The sequence below is a fragment of the Notechis scutatus genome, chromosome 5 (assembly GCF_049901735.1).
Source record: "Notechis scutatus isolate UNSWTSFEM ecotype Mainland chromosome 5, rNotScu1.2, whole genome shotgun sequence".
In the NCBI taxonomy this organism is placed as follows: Eukaryota; Metazoa; Chordata; class Lepidosauria; order Squamata; family Elapidae; genus Notechis; species Notechis scutatus.
In genome coordinates this window covers 90,814,471-90,838,691 of record NC_142013.1, presented here as the reverse complement: position 1 = coordinate 90,838,691, position 24,221 = coordinate 90,814,471, and the positions used below count along the sequence as shown (strand labels likewise).

Below are 24,221 nucleotides of genomic sequence, written 5' to 3'. Positions count from 1 at the left end.
CTGGGGTGACATGATCTCCTTTTGTGACCTTATGAGAAGCAAAGCCAACGCGGAAGGCAGATTCATTTAACAACTGCAGCGATTCACTTAACAACTGGAGCAAGAAAGGTTGTAAAACGGAGCAAAATCCACTTAATGTTTCACTTTATGACAGAAATCTCGGGCTCAATTGTGGTCCTAAGCCAAGGACTACCTGTACCTCACACTTTAGAAAGCCAAATTAATCTGACCCTTGCATCCCAATTAGTGGGTGAACGGATCTCGAATTTGGTCAATTAAAAAGGAAAAAAAAAAAGAATATATTCGGCACTGAGGCAGCTTATTTTTGTCAACTGGTCGAACAGGAAAGGCCACAGCCCTTGGGGAGAAAAAGCTGCCTAATACATCCCTTCAGGGATTTCAGGCAAAAGAAATAATCTGGTTTTTTTTTAAAAAAAATTTTTTTCCACCTCGCCTGCACCTGCCCCGAGTTGGGCGCCCCGGGCCAGGCGCAGGTGCCCGTTCGGGCTGGATCTGCAGCTGAGGCGGGAGTCGGCCAAGGTCGCCCACTGCGGCAAAGGCGGCAGGAGGAGAGCAGGAAGCGGCCCAGCCCTCCTCCTCCTTCCTTCCAGCTCGCGGCCGTTCAAGGGCGCTCGCTCCGCCTTCCTCCGGCCGGGGGTCAGCAGCAAGGGGGCAGGCAGGACTCGGGAGGAGGACGGAGCCATTGCCCGCATTAAGAGGGCAAAGCCTGTCCGGGCGGCTCTCGCAGAGATCGCGGGGAGCTTCCCTTTTGCAATCTCCTCCGCGGCGGGAGCGAAAGCCCCGGAGCTGACCTTGGCCAAGGATGCCCGTTAGGGACTCGGGAGACCCTCCCGGGAAAGGACTAGCGGGCGTACAAGGAAGCTCCCTGGGACGAGACAGGGCAAAGCGGCTCCTTTCGCAAAGGGCCCTTGGCTCTTTTTTTCCACACGTGGCTGGGAATCAAGAGCGTTAACGATGCCCCCGCACTGCTGCCTCCTTTGACACGGCTGGATTAGGGCCTCCCGCAGACCAGAAGAGGAGCGAGCCTCCCCCTCCGACGCTTCCACCATGTTCGAAAAATAATGATGATGATGATGATGATGATGATTAATAATAATAATAATAATTAATAATAATTAATAATAATAATTAATAATAATAATAATAATAATAATAATAATAATAATAATAATAATAATTAATAATAATAATAATTAATAATAATAAATAAAAGCCCTCCCAGGCCGCAGGTGAGCGGGTGGCGGTGTGCGGGGGAGCAGGAAGACCCGGAAAACCCCTCGCGCTGCCCTCCTCCTCCTCCTCTTCCCTCCTCCCGCTTGCGCTTTCCCCCCCCCCCCAGGCGCGGCGTGCCACCCCCCGTCCGCCAGGAGGCGGAGCCTCGCTGGCCCCGCCTCCTTTCCCCAACCCGGCTGTTGTGCGCGCGCGCACGCAGCCAGGCAGCCAACCAACCAGGCAGCCTCCTCTCTCACGTTCCTTCCGTCCTCGGTCCCTGGTTCTTTTTGGGGTGTGTGTGTGGGGGGCGAGGGGGGGGTTGGGGGCCGGAGGATCGCTGTACGGAGCGGAGGCTGATGTGAATCCTTCGGGTCCTGCCCGGAGCTAGTGGGAGGGGGGCCTCGAGGAGAGGAGGAGGAGGAGGAGGAAGAAGAGCAGCGCTGCTTCTGCCGCTTCCGTCATCATGGCTCACTCCCCTGTCCAGCAGCCTGGCCTGCCGGGGATGCAGGTGAGCAAGCAGCCCGCTTCCCCCCACCCCACCGGCCTTCTCTTCCCTTCTCCCTCGCTTTCCCTGCTTGGGCTTGAAGCTGCTCTGGGGTCCGGGAGGGAGGGGTTGTGTGTGTGGGGGGAAGAGTCCGCTGCGGCTATCTGGTCGGGGGCTGGCACGAGGTTCCTCGCCCGGCGGGTGTCAGCCCCTGCCGGGGCGCCGGCATCAGGCGGGGGGGAAAGAGGCGGTCGGGGAGAGGCACGTGCGGGGAGGGGGGCGACGGGAAGGGGGCAGGCGGGGGCTGCTGGTGCAGCCACTCTTCCATCTGCGCCCCTGGCAACGAGGGAGGGTGAGGAGAGCGCCCCGCTCGCCGCCTCTCCTGCCCACTGAGTTTCCCGGGGTAAGTGGGGCCGGCAAAAACCAAGCAACCAACCCCAGACCACCTTTGCGGACCCCTCTGGATCTGCTGGAAGAAGGGAGGGGGTTGACCTTCAGGGCGTCCTGCGCTGCTCCCTGGTGTACGTGCCCAGCTTCTCATTTGGAGCTGACTTGTGGAGGACACCGCAGATGTTATTTGGGGATCCATCTCTCCCTCCCTCCCTCCCTCTTTTCTCTCCCTCCCCCACACACTCGTTCTCTCCCCCCATTCTCCCCCTTTCCCTCCCCCTCTCTTCTCCCCGTCCTTCCCACCCTCTCCTTTTCTTTCTTTCTCCCTCTCCTTCCTTCCACCATCTCTTTCTCTCTCCCCATTCTCTCTCCCTTCCCACCCTGTCCTTTTCTTTCTCTCTCCCTCTTTCTCTCCTTCCTTCCCCCACTCTCTCTTTCTCTCCCCCCTATTCTCCTTCCTTTCCCCCATCCTTCCCACCCTCCCCTTCACTCTCCCTCTCTCCCTTTCTCTCTCTCTCTCTCCCTCCCTCCCTCCCCACTCACTCTTTCTTTCTCTCCTCCTATTCCCCCCTTCCCCACAGACACACTCTCTCCCTCTTTTAAATGCTTTATATCTTCACTTGCTCTTTTGATTAATGTTGGTCAACAAAATCAAGATGTGGGGAGGCAGCATTGGGATGGCATTCCTGAGGTAATCCTTGGGGGTGGGTAGGGAGTTTAAAATTTACATGTTAAGGAAAATCACTAATGAAAAGGATCCTTTCAGGCTCTTCTACTTCAATGGCTATGTTTTACAAGTGGTATTTGGACTGTGCATATATATTTGAGAGGTTGAATGGCAATAGAGAAGCTGTAGCTAGGGGAAAAAAAACCTATGTAGTGGACTTCCAGGGTATTGTATCTTTTTATTTTGAATTCTAGGACTTGCTGGGCCTGATAACTCAGATCCTCAATGGCATGTGCACTTTAGGAGGTCCTGTGAATTCCAGAACTCTGAAATGTGGTTGTATAGGAAGACAATCCTCACCTTGTACCCCGTAGATCAAAAAATAGAAGTGGGAGGAGAATTTTGAACCAAAGATACTGAGTTTTTCCTCAATTAACAGACTCTGTATAGCGCCCAGAATATTACCCAATTTCTCTCTGGCCTCAAGATTGCTGTATGTCCAGATCTTCTGCTCAGATCATTGATTTTTTTTCATAGTTCCTTTCAAAGGTCACCTTCTTCATCTTTTTAAAAGACATTAATTGGACGCTGAAGTTACATCCTATCAGTGTTTGACTAAGAAGTAGAAGTTATAAAGATTCCATGTTTTCTGTTTTCTCCCATCTTCTGGTTATTTCTCATTCTGTGCTGCCTCCTGTACAGGAGGGCTCCGATCAACAAGGGTTGTGTATATCTGATATATACATATCAGTTATATCATATACCTCTTGCAGCATTGTGAACAATGCAAATCAAGCTAAGCACAAAAGTGGGAGCAAAACAAAGGAATTTTGTTTTAAAGTGGAGAAGGAATCTGAGAAGTACTAATTAAATTAGTCCAAAATACACTATGCCTACTTACTTTGCACTTACCTGGCAGGTAAGCTGTCTTTTGGCAGGTAAAAGTCCACTACGGTGATGGGTCCAGGATCATAGTACAAAAGTCTCCAGGAGCCTCTTGGGCAGTGTCAGATTTGTGTGTGAATTCACTGTAGTTTACGTGATTTGAAATATAAGTATAATTGTTGGTGAAAGTGAGATTTATCCTGGTTGGACTTCCCGGTGTTCAATTATAAATGGTAAACATAGAACATTTTTACTTTATAAAAATGTAATTCATAGTTTATCCCAGCAAACCATCAAAAGGGATTTAAAACATTGACAAATACAGTATGATGTTATCCAAGAACAGCTATCTATATTTAAATAAGCTTTTTTAAATGGGGAGAAGATTACTTAACCGCCTTGTTCCCATTGGATCAATCAAGTATCCAATTGATCAATCAAGTTGTAACAGAAAATCACATATACTTGTTAGCCTTCAACCCTGCACAGCCTAATTGTGTAAATAGCACTTTATATCTCCGTTCTTCTGAATCATTCCTCAAGAGTTTTTGATATTATTCCATAATATCTTCATATACTAGTCTTTTTAGATTTTTAATTTATTGTCCTAGTTTTTTGCAGATAAATTATATGCAGGTAATTCTCGACTTATGACCACAGTTGAGCCCAAAAGTTTGGTTGCTAAGCAAGAGAAGTGTAAAGTGAGTTTTGCCCTGTTTTATGATATTTCTTGCCACAGTTGTGAAATGAATCACTGCAGTTATTAACTTAGTAACATAGTTGTTAAGTGAATCTGGCTTCCCCATTAACTTTGTCAGACGGTTGCAAAAGGTCACATTACCCCTGGCTACTGCAACCATTAACAATGTGACTTAGTTGCCAAGTGTCTGAATTTTGATCACATGACCACATGCAGGATGCTGCAGTGGCCATAATTTTAAAAAATGGTAAGTCTCTTGTTTTGGTGTCGTTGCAACTTCAGACAGTCACTAAACAAATGATTGTAAGTTGAGGACTACCTGCATTTTATTTTTAACAAGGCTTTTTGAATATCTTAAATTGAAACTGTCAGTTCTTCAAAACTTCCTAGCCTACATGTCTTTTTGTGTTAGTTAAATTAAAGGGGGAAAATCCTTACATTTTAAACCTTTGGAAAAGATTCCCTATTGTTCATCTGAAATAATTTGCTATGTAGTCATTCCCAAATGTTTTCCAGGTGTGTTGTAATGCAGTTCCTGTCCTAATTACTAGTATTAGCCATGCTGCCTGAGGATGATAGAAACTTTAGCTGAGCATACCTGGAAGGGACATCAAACTGGTTAAGGCAGCACTGTTTGCTTATTTATCAAAATTACATACTTTAGAGGCTCGCAGTGAAGCCAACCCATATAGTTAAAACAAGTCCACAGTCAGTACAATAAAGCACACAATGGAGATAGACTGTGATTAACTTTCCAGCTTCATTTTAGTGGCACGTAAGTGACTTTTCACAGCGTAATTTCTTACAATTTGGGAAGCACAGAAGGGGCGAAATCAGTGTGATAGGCAAATCTGCATCTTTTTTACTCATTTACCTCCTCTCTGGGATGATCATGTATCTTTGTGTGTTTTGTGTGTATGTATGTGTGTGTGTATGTATGTGTACACACACACACACACACACATACATACACACACACACACATTTTTATCGCTATTTCAGCCACACATCCCTAGGATTCTGTGCACTTCTAGGTAAAGCTGAAATGTAAAAAGTCACTACTACTCGTAAAAAGACTTGCCTGTCCAAAGAAAATGCATCTGGTTATTTTATTACAGCACTAATCTTTAAATGTATTGTTACTTGTCCCCAGTTGCCTCTGTGGGCATTTGCAGGCAACGGTTTCACTGAGAACTACCAAGAAGTGTTGCTTGTGCACACAGACATTGAAATGGTTAAGGATAGGTGAGCTTTGCAAAAGATGTAGCTAATTTAATGCTCCAAAGAGAGGGATCCTTGTTTTATTTTAAAGTATTCTGGGAATGCTCTGTGTAGCTCTTGTGCCTAGAATCATCATGTCATGAAATGAAGGGGAATATAGGGTATACCTAACTGATTTTCTGTGCGTTACTTTCAACATCATTTTGTCAGATTGAGGTGAATCATTTTGTGTTCCAGTTGTCTTGAGGAAAGGAAACAAACTGTTCACTTGCTCAGGACTTTCCAGTGCATGGTTGCTGCTTAATTAATTTGGGCTCTTAATATTTTTAAATAGGATTTACTTTTAAATAGGATTAATGAAAGAGCAAGTTAAAAATACAGGAACTTTGCTGAAACTATGTGGGCCTGGTTCTGCCTACATATTAACCTTGAAATCTATGACAGAGGAAAGTTGGGATTTAGATATATCCAACATCATTACCATCATCATCATCATCATCATCATCATGTCCTACCTACACACACACATACACACGTATAGATGGTCAACTCAATCAAAGCATTATATTTTTACATTTGGCATGTTGGATTTTTCTGTATATACAGTATTAGGATTAGCACCAAAAAACCTACTGAACATGGAATTTTATATCCTGTTAATAGTCTTTCATGCAGTATGGTTATAAATTACTGTTCAGAGTCACAATTTCAATATCATCTTCATGCTTTATCAGTTTTCCATTCTCAGTTGCACTTTGCTTCCTTATCGCCTGCTTCAGTGTTTAATCTAACACAGATTAAGACAAATTGGAAAAATCTTTGGCTCTCAGGATGAATTCCCAACATTCTTCTCCACATTCTGTGAGACAAATTGTTGTCTAAACCTGAACTGATGCTTATGTTTAAGTAGACCTTTATTCTCCAAAGAAATGAGCTTAGAAATAACCACAAAGTGGAGCCGTGCGTCTGACTGTACAGATAGACCTCGAGTTACGACCGTAATTGGGCCCAACATTTATGTTGCTAAGCAAATCATTTGTTACGGGAGTTTTGTCCCATTTTACAACTTTTCTTGCCATCATGGTTAAGTGAACCATTGAATTTAAATTAGTGGTTGTTAAGCGAATCTGGATTCCCCATCACTTTGCTTGTCAGAAGGTTGCAAAAGCTGATCCCATGATCCCAGGATGCTACAACCAACATAAATATGAACCAGTTGCCAGGCATCCAAATTTTGATCATGGGACCATGGGGATGCTGCAACAGTCTTTAAGTGTGAAAAATAATAATAAGTCCCTTTTTAAAATTCTGTTGTAACTTTGAACGGTCACTAAATGAACTGTTGTAACTCAAGGACTACCTGTACTGAGTTGATGTACTAATGATGGTGTTTAAGAGGGTTTAGGGGCTGAGAGATGACTTACTCTTTCTCCATCCTATGCATGATGCCTCCAGCCTGGGTTGTAGACCTTTAGCAATACTGGTGATCCTTGACTTACAACTGTTTGTTCAGTCACTGTTGAAAGTTACTATGGTGCTGGAAAAAAAATAGACTTGTGATCAGTTTCTGTTGCAGTGTCTTCAGTCATGTGATCAAAACTTGGGTGCTTGGCAGCCCACTTGCACTTGTATCTACAGGGGCCCTTCAGCTCTCCCCCATCCCCTCCCCATTTTTGCCCTTTCGGCTAGCCTGCACCCTACACCCTGCCTTCAAGCAGTCACAGAACCCTGTGGCTTTAGGGCTGCAGGAAGATCTTGAGTCACAGCATAGTGCAAAGCCACAGCAGCCCCTGCAAGTCATGACCAGCCCAGCCTGCCCCAATTAGCACCAAGCTTTGGTACCCAGGAAGCACCATCAAGCATCCATTCACCCAGATGCCTCCTTCCCCAGTTCCCCACACCGACTTTTGACCTTGCCTCATTGCCTTTGCTATCTCTTTTTTTTTGGACCTGGGACCACCGTGCTAACCCTGGTGCTCCAGCATCTCTGGCAAACATTTCCTACATGTGTCTCCCCAGCCTGGCCCAGCAGCATGGTGCAAATAAGCATGCCAGATCTGTGGGGTAAGGCCTGAAGTGGTTTCACTCAATGGGAAAATGCTCGGGGTTGGCATAGGGTTGGGCTCACACTTCCTACGTGGAGCCAACCTTCTGTTCTTTTCCACTGGGTGAAATTACTTCCAGCTTTCCCCATTGGCTGGATTCTTATTTTTGCCAGGTTGCTTGACCAGGGTTAGGAGGGGCACATGTAGGAAGCAGGGAGGTAGGCAGGTGGAGGAAATTAGAAGCAACACATGACTGAGATTTGGGACCGGGAGAAATCATGCTCAAAGTATGTTGGATAAGGATGGGTATTTGCCTAATGATCTACAATTCTTGGTTAATAAGGAGTGCTGGGATTGTGGTTTCTAAGTCACATGACATCTTGCTTTATGACCACATGGCTTAGGGATGCAAATTCCAGTCCCATTTGTGGTTGTAAGTTGGGGACTACCTTTATGCAGAAAATAAAATTGCCCGCCTCCCTAAGCAGGTGCTAATTGGCCAACTATGGTTTGCGCTGTGCATAATTAATTGTAAGTCACTGTTTTTAGTGCCCTTGTAACTTTGAATGCTCATTAAACGAACGGTTGTAAGTCAAAGACTACCTGTAATTGCAGAGTGTGTGATGCAAACATGGATTTCTTAAGTTTCAGTGTTTTCTCTGTATGTGAGTAGAAAAAAGATGGATTAAACCATTTTGACTAAACTAACTGAAACATAACTTTCCCTTCAATAATGTATGCAAGAAAAAGGAATTTATGAACTCTAACCTCCAAAAATGTTCATTAACATCAATACATCTAACTAAAAACTGTCTAGAATCATTATGGTGTTGCTTTATTACTATAATGAAATACATATACTATTATTATATAACATATTTTCCATGAGGGTCATAATAAGTTTCATTTGTAATGCTGCGTAGATCTATGCATTTAAATACATTTTCCTGAGAAGAAATTGGTAGGTTTCTCCAGACTTTTCTCCAAAAGGTTCATGGCACAGAACGAAAAGACTTTCTGGTGTGTGAACTGACTGTTGCTGATTTCATGAGTATGATCAAGTTGTTATTTTGACAATAATGGTTTACCATTACTACTTTCAGGAAATGCTTTTTTTATATAGCTTCACCATCGAAACCATAGGAACTTCATGGTGTCTCGATCCTGCTTAGATTTTCTTAACATCAGCTAAACTAAGCTAGAGTTGAACTGCTTCGGTACTTTTTATTATTATTAAAAATCAAATATATTCATTCTATGCCTATGCAAAAATATTGAAAACAAAAACAGACTAATTAAAATACATCTTCCAGTAGTTTATGATGTGGATCACTTATGTGGAAGTCACAATAGCAGACTATTCCAGTGTGACGTTTGCTTGTTATTTTTCCTTGAGCTGCCTTCCTCATCCGTTCCCACTATTTCAATTTATGGCTGTTATCTATGAAGATTTGTAACCCATCCAAATATATGTGGTGTTTTAATCTTAAGTAATAATGGAACTTCAATAATGGTGTTAATTTTGTGTAATGTTTAAGTTATACTTGGCTGTGATCAATCTGCTCCCTTTTGTTTATAATAAAAAGACTGATTACAGCACTAGTATATTTAATATTAGACTCCACAGTCTGAGACTGCATTTTTGTTGTAATTTTAGTGCTTATTGAAAACAGGAAGTTAAATTATACTATCATGTTTGTAGGTCGAATTTTAAATTGATGAGATAGATGGCAAATGTTCAATAAATAGTGTGTAAAGATTAATCTTCAAAGTAATTGCAGAGATAATGGCCAAAAGAGAAGATCATATATCCTTGCCTTCTCTTTACCTTTACCCCCACTTCCCTTTCCAGTTTTCTTTTGTTTTTAACCAACATCCTGGTTGTTTACTCAAGTCCTTCAGTTTTGCAAACCCCCAAATATAATGATCCTATAATTTTTAAAAAGCAAATCTAATTTTTTAAATTTCTGCTTTATTTTTCATCTATTGTTTTGAATCCTTTCTATTTCTTGTCTCTGGAATTTCTTCCATATTAAGTGGAAGGATCAAGAATTCAGTAACTTCCGTTTTATTTATTGTGTTCATTGAAATATTTCTTCCAGAATTTGAAGGCAGATCCAGAAGAACTCTTTACAAAACTGGAGAAGATTGGCAAAGGTTCATTTGGTGAAGTTTTTAAAGGCATTGACAATCGAACACAAAAAGTTGTGGCTATAAAAATTATTGATCTTGAAGAAGCTGAAGATGAAATAGAAGATATACAGCAAGAAATAACAGTTCTCAGTCAGTGTGACAGTCCATATGTCACCAAATATTATGGGTCTTATTTAAAGGTGAGTCTGTTCTTCGCAATGTGCCTATATTTTATGAATTGGAGTATTTGTAAAACATCTATAATGAAATGAAGGCACCTGACATTTTGAAGCCTAGAGAAAATGAAATGTTCATTCATTCTGTAAGACCTTTCTGTTTATTTATGTAGAGATACCAATACATGCTGAAAACTGATCAACATAATATTGAAATACATATGTTCTTATAAAGTCAGAATATTTAGAGAAGGTGTATATACGTTTATATACATGCATATGTATATAAACATATACATATGTATGTGTATATTATGGGGAGTAATATATCCCCACACATAACTTTTTCATGAATAAATACAATGTCAGTGATAATTTAACCTTTTAATTACTAGTTTTCTTATGAAGAATCTTGGGAGTTGTCATTTGGAAAGCATCCAGAATGCAAGATAGTCCTGACTCATTTTGCAGGTTGTTCCTTCATCATATCCGCAGCTGGGGAAGTCCTTTTCCACAATTCTCATTTCTTGTCTCTTTTCATTTGCAATACCCTTCACCAACACGGAAGGTTTCCTTAGCTTGGGAAGCCTCAGAAGATTTGGTTTTGTGTTTTAAAAGCTTATGATATGACAATTTCAGAAGCTATCTCCCTCACTGCTGAAGTTTTCTTGACATTAAGATCAGCCAAAAAGACTCTCTTAAAAGTTTTGCTAGCTTGTTTGATGGGTACCCAAGAGGTTTTCCCCTTATCTTGCTTCTTACTATGGGATGTACTTCTCTTAGGAGATGTTCTCAGTACCAAATATCACTGTGCTTAATAAAAGTCTTCCTAGCCAGCTTAGCTCTTGTTCATCGAAGTAAGGGAATAGCTGATTGTAACTGCTTTTATGAGATTTTACTTAGGTCGATATTTTTAAATTGTCTATCCTGACTAAGATAGTTAAGGTGGATATAAATTAAATAAATAATAAGTGGTTAATGAAGGAGTAAAGCAGAAACTCCATGTAATTCTTGTTCCAATAAATTTTAAATGATACCTAGTCTAACACTTAAGGAATGAATAGGAATGGACCATGGTGGGCTTTTCAGATATGTGGTCAGAAGTCTAAGAGTTGGTTTCTAGATCCTGGAAATTCCTGTAGGGCTCATGTGACATGTGCCATGATCTTGGTGTGGTTCTTTTTGTGTATGTCTAGAGATAGTAGCTGCGGCAGAGTTACCATAGGTAATTCTCAGTTGCTAAAAGTGTGCATATTGTGTGTATCCAGGTTTTATACTTCAATCTTTAAGATCTTGCCATGAACATTTGGGGGCCTATGAGAGTAGAAATAGAACTTGGTATACATTGGAAAAGCCGCTGCATTTTCCCGTAGAAATTCTGCAGAGATGCCAAGTTTGGTATTAAAAGAAACAGTGCATGAGGTAGTTTTGTAGTTTGGAGAACGAAATGTTCTCAGCTTGTAGAATTAGATAAAAATTCTTCAAGGTCACTAGGTCTGTTTTGGAGAATCATGTCAGTGCGCAAGGGTATTTCAGTTGCTATTTGATTTTTGTTTTGCACCTGTAGTATACTAATACTGTGTAGTCTAAGAATCTATTTAAACTAAGTCTAGGAAGTGGATCAGCATGATTAATAGCATGGAAGGGCTAGGTGCTGAATCATTGTTGCTTTCCCTACCACCATAGTGACTAGGAATTCCTGGGTTCAGACAGTTTTTCTTTTGCATTAATCCAACAAGGTACAATGGGATTTCATGGCTTTCCTCAAACAGTATCAAACATATGTCAGCAGTATAGTTGTCCTTCAAATGAGACTTTAGAAATGGATCATTATTTCTGTTTCATTCTTCTATTTCCCCAGAAGGTGGTGCTAAAATGTCAAACTGCCTTGTGCTGTTAAATGTGCACTGAGAGACTTGGGAAAAAATAGGCAGAATAAGCAATCTTCAAAATATCCACAAACCTTTTAGAAATATAATTTACAGAAGATAATATGCTAAATAAAATATTCTCAGAATCCAGTTGGCACAAAACCGTGGCTTACCAAAGTCAAATGGATCATATATCTGAAAGCTTATAGAAAGAACTATATTGGGAATGTAAGATAGCTTGCAGAATAAAAGTATTTGAAACTCTTGGTTGCTTTGGAAGGACAATTGTGCGGGTGATGCATAACGATAGATAGTTCAGAGTGAAGTGAATGGCTTATGCTGTCACTACAGATGTCGAATCTAGGGACTGTGGCGATAACCTCTTCTTATATCCTTTATTATAAGTCTTCCATAAAGAGTCATTTCTTTATTTATATATATATATATTCATTCTTTCTTAAGTTTTCGCAGGTACTTACATGTATGGTATTCAGCTTTGTTCGGGTATTTTCCCACGTCGTAGTTGTGCTTTTAAAGTTGTAGCAACGTTTGGCAGAATCTCATCTGACATCATCAGGCTTCTGTATTGTGTTCAGATGAACACAATACAGAAGCCTGATGATGGCAGATGAGATTCTGCCAAACGTTGCTACAACTTTAAAAGCACAACTACAATGACGTGGGAAAATACCGAACAAAGCTGAATACCATATATATAAGTACCTGCGAAAACTTAAGAAAGAATGAATATATATATATATAAATAAAGAACTGACTCTTTATGGAAGACTTATAATAAAGGATATAAGAAGAGGTTATCGCCACAGTCCCTAGATTCTACATCTGTAGTGACACACACACACACACACACACACACACACACGTGTGTGTGTGTGTGTGTGTGTGTGTGTGTATGTAGGTCTAGGTGTGTTCGGGTCTTTTCCGTGTAAGATTAAGAGTATCTTAACGACGTTTCAGCGAGGTCCCACTCGCCATCCTCAGGCTGGTGCTTTTGGCTTTGTGCCAGTGCAAGCACCAGCCGAAAGTACTAGCCTGAGGATGGCGAGTGGGACCTCGCCGAAACGTTGCCAAGATACTCTTAATCTTACACGGGAAAAGACCCGAACACACCTAGACCTACATATATATATAGATGGATCTTTGGTTATTCAGGTTTTCTCCCGTGTAAAATTGGAAGTATCTAGGCGACGTTTCGATGAAGTCTCATTCATTATCTTCAGGCTTGTGTCTTCGGCTTTGTGCTATCAGAACACAGCCAAACCCCCAACCAATGAGAACACACCCCCACCCAATCAGAACACAGTCAAGCCCCCACCCAACCAAGTCACACCCCCACTAGCAGTTAAAAGGAAGAAGCAGCTGCAAGCTCACATTACTCCAAGAAGCACAAAGCCGAAGACACAAGCCTGAAGATGATGAATGAGACTTCATCGAAACGTCGCCTAGATACTTCCAATTTTACGTGGGAGAAAACCCGAATAACCAAAGATCCACATACAAATACCCGTGAAAACCTCAGAAAACAAATACACACACACACACACACATGTTCAGGGGTGTCAAACTCGATTTCATTGTGGGCTGCATCAGGGTTGTGTTTGACCTTGGGGGATCTGGGGGCACATAGCCAGGGTAGGTGTGGTCGTTTTTGCTGGCAGAGGCACCGTGCACCAATCCTTCACACTTTCCAGGGCAGCCCCATGGGCCAGACCTAAGCATCCTGCAGGCCGGATTTGGCCCGTGGACCTTGAGTTTGACACCCCTGAAATAGTTGAACTGTGACAAATTTCTTCATTATGACATAGTTTGTTTCTGCTTATTTTCCTTTTTTCTTTCTTTTCTTTTCTGTGGATATATGGCTGATTATATTCCAGTTGGAAGTACAGTAGATACTTTCCAAATTTATTAGATTTAGTAGGATTCTATTATAGGTATACCTCGCTTAATGACTACTCTGTTTAGTGATGGTTGGAAGTTATGATAGTACTGAAAAAGTACTTTTTGCAATCAGTCCTCATATCAGGGGTGGGATGCCACTGGTTCGGCCCGGTTCTATAGAACCGGTAGCTCTGAAGAGCAGCTGCCACCGAACCGGTTCGCTGCAATGAGGTTTCGGTCTGCTGTTTGACCCACCCGCCCGCATGCCCGGGCTCCCATACTCACCTTTATCCTCTGTTTTTGAAATGCAGCTGCTTTGCACAGCATAGTAGAGTGCTGCGCGGCAGCTGCTGAAGCGACTGGGAGAGTGCAGGCTTGCAAACGGTGAGGTAGAACGCCTCTGCACCTGCGCAAACTCCTCTGCATCTGTGCAAAATGTGTGCATGCGCGCAAAGCGCACCCACCAACCCATGCCCACCAAACCAAACGGTTTGAATCCCACCCTGCCTCACATTTATGACTGCTTCAGGGTCTTGGAGTAGTTTGATTGCTATTTGTGCACTTCACAACCAGCTTCTAACAAGTCAATGGAGAAGCCAGAAGTAAAATCACAAATCATGAAATCCTTAAAAAAAAGAAGCAAAAATTGTATGATATGATTCATGCATAAAGACTATAATTTTTAAGTCTACAGCTCCCTATCTGTATATTAGATTTTACTATAATGTAGAAAAATACAGAAATGTAAAAATACGTTGTTTAGACAGATCAGCTCTTTTGTAGTGGTTTGTATGCAGTAATAATGTAGATAAAATTCAAAGTTTGACTAAGAATCCAGTTTAACAAATTGACTGGTTTTACTAATAAACATTCACATGGATATTACTTTCCTATCACATTGAAGCTATTTGTGTTACAGCTTCCTTTTTAGTCTCTCAACTGTAAATTATCTTAGAACTTGTTCTGCCAAATATATTCTTCATTGTTTGTTAAGATGTGCATTTTCCCTTGTGGCTGAGTGGAAAACTAAATATGACAGACTTTTCTTGCAAGGATATTTTATATAGCTAGCACTAAGGATTAGCATTCAGAAGATAAATTGGAAGTTGATCTATATTACCCTTCAAAGAGATACCAATAATCTGAGGGCAACTGATTATCATGTTACTCGGGGTTTAAATAATAATAAAGATTAAAGCTTTCTCAAGGGTATTGTTAGGTAAAATAATCAAACATATATAAGCTTTTTAAGTTTCCAAACCTTTTTAAAGTTTAAAGTTACTGCACAATTATTGGCAAACTTAATTCAGTTATAAAGAAAAAGAGGTTTTTCATATCAAGTTATTAAAGGACAATACTGGCACTTGGATTTGAAGGAAAACAGCTTTCGCATTTGGCATTGATTCTTGATGTCCTGCTGAATCACCTTATCAGAACTGAGAAGATCTCATAAATGCTTTTGCTGTTCCCTTTTTTCCTGCTCTGTTTGACCTCATTGCAGCTTCAACAGCAACTGAACAAACACAGGCTTTACTTGTTCTTCTGGCAAAACAGGCTCTCCTCTGCAGATGCTTACATTTCTGTGGATTTTTAAGATTCTATTTTGAGTTTATTATTACGAGAAACAGTTCCTGCTTTCGAAACACAAACCCACTTTTTGTAATCCAGAATATTTCTTAATGAAATCTGCATTTTGTTTTTGTAAAAATGTTACATGAAAGGTTCCAGTATTGCCCTCAGTCAAAAAAATTCATAAATTGAGAATAGAGATTAAGGTAAAAGTGTATGTATGTGATACTCACACACACATATATGCATATATCTAATGCTAATACTAAAGTTGTTCTAGGGGAAGCCAAATATTAAATTCCTATGAAATCTTTACTTTGGTAGCTGTGTTACTCAAAAAAGTTTTGCCACACATCCTTTGTTGTGGAAGCGCACAACCACACAGCCAAATGTGTTTATTGCACTGTTTCTAAGAACTGCAGTGCAGGTCCTCTTTTTTTAAAAAAAAATGGGTGAACCCCCTCCTAACTTTAAAATGTGGAGTATGCTCTAGGAAGCTGTGTTTTGGAGACTGGAGAAGAGATTTTAGGATTGCGTGCAGATTATTATTTATTTATATGACTGCCCATCTCACACAGATGCCTCAAATACAAGATTTAAAAACTGGAAAACCATAAGCCCAGTGCCCAAGGATGAACAGTGTCCCTGTTCATAAAAAAACCTACATCAGTTACAACAGAATTCTTGATCCAAAAAATGAGGAAAACTTCCAGGTCTTTCATGCCTTGTGAAAGGCTAATAGGATCATGAGTATCTGAATCTCTAGGGCAGGGATATCAAACTTGCAGTGGCACGTCATCACATGACGTATCACGACTTTTCCCCTTTATTTAGTGAATTGAGTATGCAGACATTTTCAGTCATTACAAATGTCACCTTGAAGAAAAAGAATTCTGTCCAGCACTGTGGCTACTTTTAATTTTGGTACTGAATGCCCTTGAACTGAGATGTGTAAGTGTCCTTAGGCTGCTTTTAGCTACAGCTTAATGGACTAAGTCAATTTGAAAGAATTCAATTAAAGTTTGTTGGACATGTTCTTTAGTGCAGAACAGGCTAAAATAAATTTGAATTGTACTGGTATATTTTTGGCCAATTGCTGTAGATTGGCGAGAATTTCCAGATCAGTGATTTAGCTATGCAGAAGAACAGAGAGAAAAAACATTACCTTCCTGATTCAGATTGTAAAAATCGAGAAAGCTGAAGTGAGAGTAGAGGGACAACTAAATCTATGTAAGGCTTTCCAGTTGTAATGTCAAAAAAACAAAACAAAACCCAGAATTAACCATGACCTTAGCCAATGAGTTTTTGTATTGTCAAATTACTAAAGATCTAGAGATTTTTGTAAAACAATACAATAGCAAAAAAAACCAAAACACCTGATCTTAAAAATTCAAGTGGGTTTAGGCAGTGTATTGCCATGGTCTCAGTTCTTAGGTTCAGTAGTTTTTCTCAAATAATTTTCTCTCTGAAAAACTGGACTCATTTCTTGTATGGGTTTAGATCCTTTCAATAAAAACAAAACAAGGAGTCTTGGGGCATCTAATTTTGTGGTTCATGTCCTCTTCATTAGATGGATAGAGTAAAATCCTGTGAGAGAGATGTTATAGTACATATAGATGAAGGGGAAGGAAATAGTCAGAATAAGTCCGTCTCCTAGGTCTTCCCTCCTGTTTTTCTGGAGCCATAGTCAACAGGCTCTAAAGATAATTTGCTTTTTTCCTTTAAATTATACTAAACCTCTAGCAATGCAAGAACTCTGAACAGTCTTCACTCATATAAATGCTCTAAGAAAATAAGCAAGAATTACTTGATCTCTTGGCATTGGAATGATAGTTTATTACAGCTTTGTATTGATTTGGATCCCTTCCAGTTTCTTATTTGCTTTATATTAGCCTGCACATATTTTAATGGCATAATTCCACTTTACCATTTGCAGAATAAGTGGCATTTCATTGAATTTTTCAACTTTGAAACCCAACCATAGAGTCATTTCTAAGGAATACCATTTTTTTATTGTAACAAGTAGTCCAATGAATGGCTGTTTTGTAGATAAATAAAGCAATGCAGTTGCTGAGTAGGTTGCATCCTTTTTCTATACTGCTGTTAAAAAAACGATAAATGATTTTCCTCAAATAATGTAAGAGACTCCACACAGTTTGTGTTCCCCTAGTGCAAGGATGTCAACTCAAGGCCTGCAGGCTGGATGCGGCCTTTGGGATACTTAGATTTGGCCCACGGGGCTGCCCTGGAAACAACGAAGGACCGGCCCGCAGGGCATCTGCCAGCGGAAACAGAGCTCGGGAGGGTCACATGCAGCTCCGTTTTCTCTGGCAGAGGGTTGAAGGAGGTTGTTGCAGCCAAAACCGAAGCTTGCGAGGGTTTCATGCGGCCCTCCCAAGCTCCTTTTTGGCTGGCAGAGGGTTGCAGGAGACCATCACAGCCAAAAATGGAGCCCAGGAGCTAGTTTTCACTGGCAGAGCTCTTGGGCCGGCACAGGCACCCTAGCACAAGTGTCGTCAAGCTGGCCATGCCCACACTGGCCACAGAAACCCCCCGCAGGTCAAACACAAACCTGATGCAGCCCTCAATGAAATTGAATTTGACACCCTTGCCCTAGTGCCATGATGGCGAACCTATGGCACACGTGCCACAAGTGTCATGCAGAGGCATTTGTGCTGGCATGTGAGCCGCAGGCAAACTTACCTCACTGCGTTTGCGCGTGCCTCACAGCTGATTTTTTTCAGTTGGTTTGAGGCCTTTTTTGGCAAGTTTTTTCAGGCCAAATTATAGGCCCTGTAATACCGGAAGTGACGAAATGGGCCTATAATTCGGCCTAAAAAGCCTTGCAGAGGCTTTTTCCAAGCCTCTGGGAGGCTGAAAAAGGCCTCAAACCAGCCGAAAAATCAGCTGTGAGGCACAGTGCAGATAAGGGAAGGGGATTGTGCGCGCATGCACAGGGGGCGTGGGGAGGGGGGGTGCACATTGCATTCTGGGTGCTGGCACGTGAGTGTGTGTGCGTTGGTGTGCGCACAATTTTTGGCACAGGAGCCCAAAAAGGTTAGCCACCACTGCCCTGGTGCATGCTTACTGGTAGCATATGGCTCAACCTAAACTCTCTCATCTTATCAAAAATACAGATTTGCAGAAATGAAACATGTTCATGCCCATCCATAGGTTCCTCCGCCTTAAGGTGACTCAGTCAGCTTATCCCTTCCCTGAAGTGTCTTGCCCTTTCTCCACCCTGCCTGGTTCCTTTCCTCCTTTGTCTGCCTGGCCTCCTGCTGGTCTGTCCTGATCTGAGACCAAAGGCATTCTGGCAAGTGAAGGGCCAAGGCCAAAGAATGAGATGACAGGGCAGCTTGCTTTTTCACACCAAGGCTTCTTTGTTGCTTAAAATACACGTTCTTTAAAAAAGCAGTTTCAAGGGCATTTTCAGTCCAAAGTGTGGTTGCATCTCATCTCTTAAATTAGGACTTGCAACTAAAACTGTTTGGCAGAAGGTAAAAATTTCTGTGCTTTTGAAATCCAGTTTTCTTTTAGTTGCTTCTGTTATACAGTAAAACTCCTTTTAATAACTCAAAATTATTTTTTTATAAGTTCCAAATTTTACCTTTAATTGTATAAGACCTGCTAGGCTTATACAAAATTATTGCGGCAGTGAAAATTGTTACTTTTGACTGGTCCTTGCACTTACTGACTGACCTTCACAGCCTTATGATCAAAATTCAGGCCTTTGTTATGTGGCATGGATTTTATGATGGTTGCAGGATCCCAAGGTCACTGATTGTCACTTGCAGTCTTCCCAGTTCGCTTCCAAAAAAGCAAAATCAATGGTAGAAGCTGGATATGATTGACCACGTGCTTCGCTAAACAATCACGCTGAAGAAGGGGTGTGAAACCCAATTTCATTGAGGGCCGCATCGAGATTGGGTGGGTGTGGCCGACTGGGTGGGTGTAGCTGACTGGCTGGGCGTGGCCAGCTTGATGCCACTCCCCAAACTACTGGCATGTTTCCTCTTTGCACTGGGTAGACTGGACTGAAGCCATGCTGGCCTGATATTTCCTCTTTTCATTGGGTAGAAAGGGCCAGGCGGCCCGCGGGCCGGATCTGACCATATCACGGACCTTGTTTTTGACACCCCTGTGCTGAACCATGACAAAAATGATTGTGAAATCAGGCACAACTCAATTAACATCCATTTTGGTTAACAATGGAAGCTCCAATCGCAGCTGTGGTCATATGTTGAAGACTACCTGTAACTGGTATATCCATGTATTTATTTTACAATGACAAATAAGCCATTATTTATAGTGGCAAATCATACTTATTTTGTCATTCGCTATGTGCTTTCTTTAACTTAAGTACAGACACAATAAGAAGCAGGCATAATGTACTAAATACTTAAAATTATGATGACATTAGTTTTTTCATTATTTGAATGTCATTTTGTATACATTAACAGGACACAAAATTATGGATAATAATGGAATACCTTGGTGGTGGATCTGCCCTTGACCTTGTAAGTAACCAGTTTTTATTACGATTTCTATAATTCATCTGAATTTTTAAATATTGTCTTGCAGCTTTTATGTCTTACATACATCATAAAAATACATCTACGGCCACTGAACTGTAAACGTCACAATTTTTAATTATTCATGTTAGCAAGGAAGAATTTTATATGCATTGCTGAAAAAAATCTTGGTTGAATAATATTGGAAACGTATTTGAAAGTGCATTTAAAGCTTATGGGTGTCCAATTACAGCTTTTATATTTCTAATCAAAAGTGCAGATGGATAGGTCTTTCATCTCCAAACCATACCTTGCAACTATTCATGGATGGGTCTCGTAGAAACTTGTGTGTTTGCTATCCCCAAAAATAAATATTTGAGGGATTAACATGTTAAATCTGAAGGACCTAAATTCCAAGTACATTCTCAGCCAAGAATGCTTCTGGGTGACTTTGTGTCGGTTGATATTTCTGGACCTGACAGAATTGTTGAGCATTATATAACAAGTATAAATAAAATTAGAGTAAATAAAAATGTACTTTATTGGAGTTCAGTGTTATTATTATTATTATTGATTATTGGTCGTTAATTTTTTGGCCTTTTGTCCTGAGAACAATGTATTTTTTTCTAGTTAGAACCAGGTTCGCTTGATGAAATCCAGATTGCTACAATATTAAGAGAGATTCTGAAAGGACTGGATTATTTGCATTCAGAAAAGAAAATTCATAGAGATATTAAAGGTAAAAAAAAACACCTATTGGGGCTCTGCTAGCATTTTAACAATGTAAGCTTAATTTTTCCAATAACAAATTTCTTCTACACTATTTTCTAGCTGCTAATGTGCTCCTCTCAGAACAAGGGGAAGTCAAGCTAGCAGACTTTGGTGTAGCTGGACAATTAACTGATACACAAATAAAGAGAAATACATTTGTGGGCACGCCATTTTGGATGGCACCAGAAGTAATAAAGCAATCCGCTTATGATTCAAAGGTAAGATTCATGTGCTACTTAATATTTTCAGGCATCGCTCAGAGAGAAACGTATTTTGCACTGTGAGATGTGCAAGTGTACATTTGGTAACTCATCTGTGGGAATTTTTATGGCCATTCCCTGGTTTCTAATTGTAATTTCCACATGTGGAATGATATGGGAATGCTGGAAAAGATGTGTATTTTCCATGTGTTTGCATTCTAATTACAGTCACATTCCAGAATACTTTAGAAACTTAACCCGAGTGGCAGAAAATTATAGGAGTTTGAGAGCTGGTCCATGTAAGAGAACAGTAGATGATCTTTACAGAAGAGGCCTGTAGATTCCATTTTTATTTGGAATAAAGACCATGATTAAAAATGGAGAAAGTATGTAAAACATTGCTGCAGGGCTCCCTTCTTTCCTAGCATCTCTGTTGATTTTACTTGGTGTCTCATGAGAACCATCCCTAATATCTTAAAATTCTTCATTTTGAATAGGTTGCTAGGTGCTCTTGTGAATAATAACAGTGGAAGGTGTAGGCAGGCTCTTCAGAAGGATGGATGACATGAATAAAGGCTTGATGATGGTTTAAAATTTGAAATGAAAATAAACAGATTTCTTTGGTTATTGTTTAACTGCTACTGAGGAGTCCTTAGTGTTTTTGGAGCTTGCTTGTTTTCTTGCAGACATTTCATTATCCTAACTAGGTAATATCATCAGAGCACCAACGATGTTACCTAGTTAGGATAATGAAACATCTGCAAGAAAACAAGTTCGGAGAGCACCAGGGACCCCTCATTTCAACCCTTGAGTTACAAATATTCTCCTTTCTTGTTAACTGCTACTTTTTGCACCAGCTAAAATAATGCAGCTTTTACATCACCCGATAGGCGACTGTCGACAAAAATTATTTTGTGGCTGCCATTTATGTAGGTTGCTCATTATTAAAAAAAAAAATCCTGCAGAACAGTTGATCCATTTCTAGAAGGTACTACAAGATCGTGAGGGCCAAGTCTATGAAGAGAAGTAGATTTGGCCTCAGTGAAATGTATATAGTAATCCATTTCTACCCTTGTCTTAAAACTCTTTTTCATCTTTTTCACTCATAGGATGTTCCTTGACTGAGTCTAATGTAAAAGGCAAGGTCACTTTGCTCAAGCTTGCAACCCGGGTCATTTCTTTCTGCTTTTGTAGCTAAAGTTAAGAAGTAGAGAGGAAAATAGGTACATTTGGAAATGAATAGTTGGTAAAAAGATAGGAAACATGTAAATGATTTCATTTTTTCACTTTCGTCAAATTATAAACTCATCCCTCTTTTCACAGGCAGACATATGGTCCCTGGGCATAACGGCCATAGAGCTTGCGAAAGGAGAACCACCACATTCCGAACTACATCCAATGAAAGTTTTATTTCTGATCCCAAAGAACAATCCACCAACGTTAGAAGGAAACTACAGTAAACCTTTAAAGGAGTTCGTTGAGGCCTGCTTGAACAAAGATCCCAGCTTTGTAAGTTACTAGATTTTGTTAACTGTCTCTGCATGTTGTAGCAGCATAAGAGCCAATTCCATGTTTGTTTTTCAGAGTGCTAGGAATGTACCTCCATGAATGTTCATTCTATTTAACATTTATTTTAAAAAATAAAAAGTATACTAAGAGTTAACTCCGAACATGTTTTATGTTCCTTACTCAAAACCAAGAATGGAGTACTACCTTCTCTTCATTTGAAGAAGTATACATTTCATACTTTAGTCCAGTGTTTCTGATCTTGGCAGACCCATTCTATCAATGGCATTTGCAGCTTGCTGCAAGTTTTACTTCTGTCCTAACTGTCAGGTTCTGTATAAAATAGTGAGGATATTTGGAATTGTTCAATAATTGAAAACTTGTGGAAAGTTTGAAACAGTGTAAGTCTGAAATAAAAACATTTTTATTTTTTCTAGTTTCAGATATCCTCCTTCCCCAAAACCTGGAAGTTAAAATAAGGATTATGAAATATTAGTATTTTATTTTTAATGATACATAAGGAAATTAAGTGAAATAAATATACCAACTCAATAAATAAACTGATTGGGGAAAGATGGAGAAATCTGTTCAAATATATTTGCATAGATACAGTTTAAGCAAAAATGACATTTATAGAAATTCATGAAAATAAAATAATAATAAAGAATGAGAAGTAGTAAGTGCTGGAGACAAATTGGACTGTTTCACTTGGAAAATATGTATTCTTTTCTACATTTTCTACAGAGCTTTCTGTATGTCTGATCAATTGTAAAGAAAAAAAAATCCAGAAATATCCTGTCTTAATTTACAGCATTGATAGTTTTTTATTCCACATATTAAACAAAGAGAGAAGCTCCTGGGTTTATCTGCTTAATTTGTCACAAGAATGAAAACATTATAATCTAATTATAATGTATAATTACTGTTTGAATAAACGGTACTTTTCCATTACATGAAAAATGTACTTTTAGTAATATTATACATAATTTATCATATAAAGAGCAATTGCAGAACAATTTTTATTTTACAAATATATGAGGTTCTGAGGCATGGATAAATGGATGGAGGTGAGATCAATAGGATTGGTAAGAATATAATATCTCTTTTATTTTCATTGATTTTTACCCCCCCATTGCTTCAAAATTTGTGGAAACTCTTACCACACTTACCAAGGGTGGCGGCCAATAAATTTTATAAGCAAACAAATAAATTTAGCCATATCGTAACTGACCTCAGTTTAGTAAAGAAACTTACCTTCTATTTTTAAGAGACCAACGGCCAAAGAACTCCTGAAGCACAAATTTATAATACGAAATGCAAAGAAAACTTCCTACTTGACAGATCTCATTGACAGACATAAAAGATGGAAGGCCGAGCAGAATCACGATAATTCCAGTTCTGAAGATTCAGATGGGTGAGTGTGAGCCCAAAAGTTAACAGTTTGGTGTTTGAGGATGAAGGAACACTTCAGATATGATGGACGAGATTCACAGTCAGGTTCAGAAGTGTATTCTTAGATGTGTTCTGAATCAGCCTCTTAAAAAAAGTAGCAAAAGATTTGTGTGGTCAGGTAAATATATGCATTCTAAGAATGGAAGTTTTGGAGAAATCTAGAACATCTCATGCCTTATGACTGCCTGGGGAATCTGGGAATTGACATCCACACATCTTAAGAGTTGTGAAGGCTGAGAAATACTGCTTTATCTGAACATACTAATTAAGCCATTGTAAGGGTTGTTTGACGCTTTGGGGGGAAATTAATCCCCTGAAACATTTAGTGGCATTCATGTAAAACTCAATTCTATTGCCACTCTATGTACAGGAATTAAAAACTGAATTATTACCCATCATCCTTGATTTTGAAGGGTGTCTTCAAGATCTTGAAAGTTTGCCTGAATTTCTCTTTGAGGCTTTCTTTATAACCTTGTCTTTCTACTGGCTGTATCCAATTCCCTTT

The 24,221-nt window shown here is 40.1% G+C and overlaps 1 protein-coding gene across 1 annotated transcript in view; it reads left to right on the top strand.

The window, feature by feature from the left end:
• The first annotated feature begins 1,188 nt into the window (after positions 1–1,188).
• STK24 (serine/threonine kinase 24) overlaps positions 1,189–24,221 on the top strand; it is a 35,077-nt gene continuing 12,044 nt past the window's right edge. Inside the window, exons 1-7 of the mRNA XM_026668915.2 lie at positions 1,189–1,741; positions 9,728–9,958; positions 19,737–19,793; positions 20,418–20,526; positions 20,619–20,776; positions 22,082–22,267; positions 23,533–23,678. Coding sequence (XP_026524700.1) covers positions 1,697–1,741; positions 9,728–9,958; positions 19,737–19,793; positions 20,418–20,526; positions 20,619–20,776; positions 22,082–22,267; positions 23,533–23,678 — 932 coding nt within the window. The 5' untranslated portion in view covers positions 1,189–1,696. The remainder of the gene's footprint in view (positions 1,742–9,727; positions 9,959–19,736; positions 19,794–20,417; positions 20,527–20,618; positions 20,777–22,081; positions 22,268–23,532; positions 23,679–24,221) is intronic.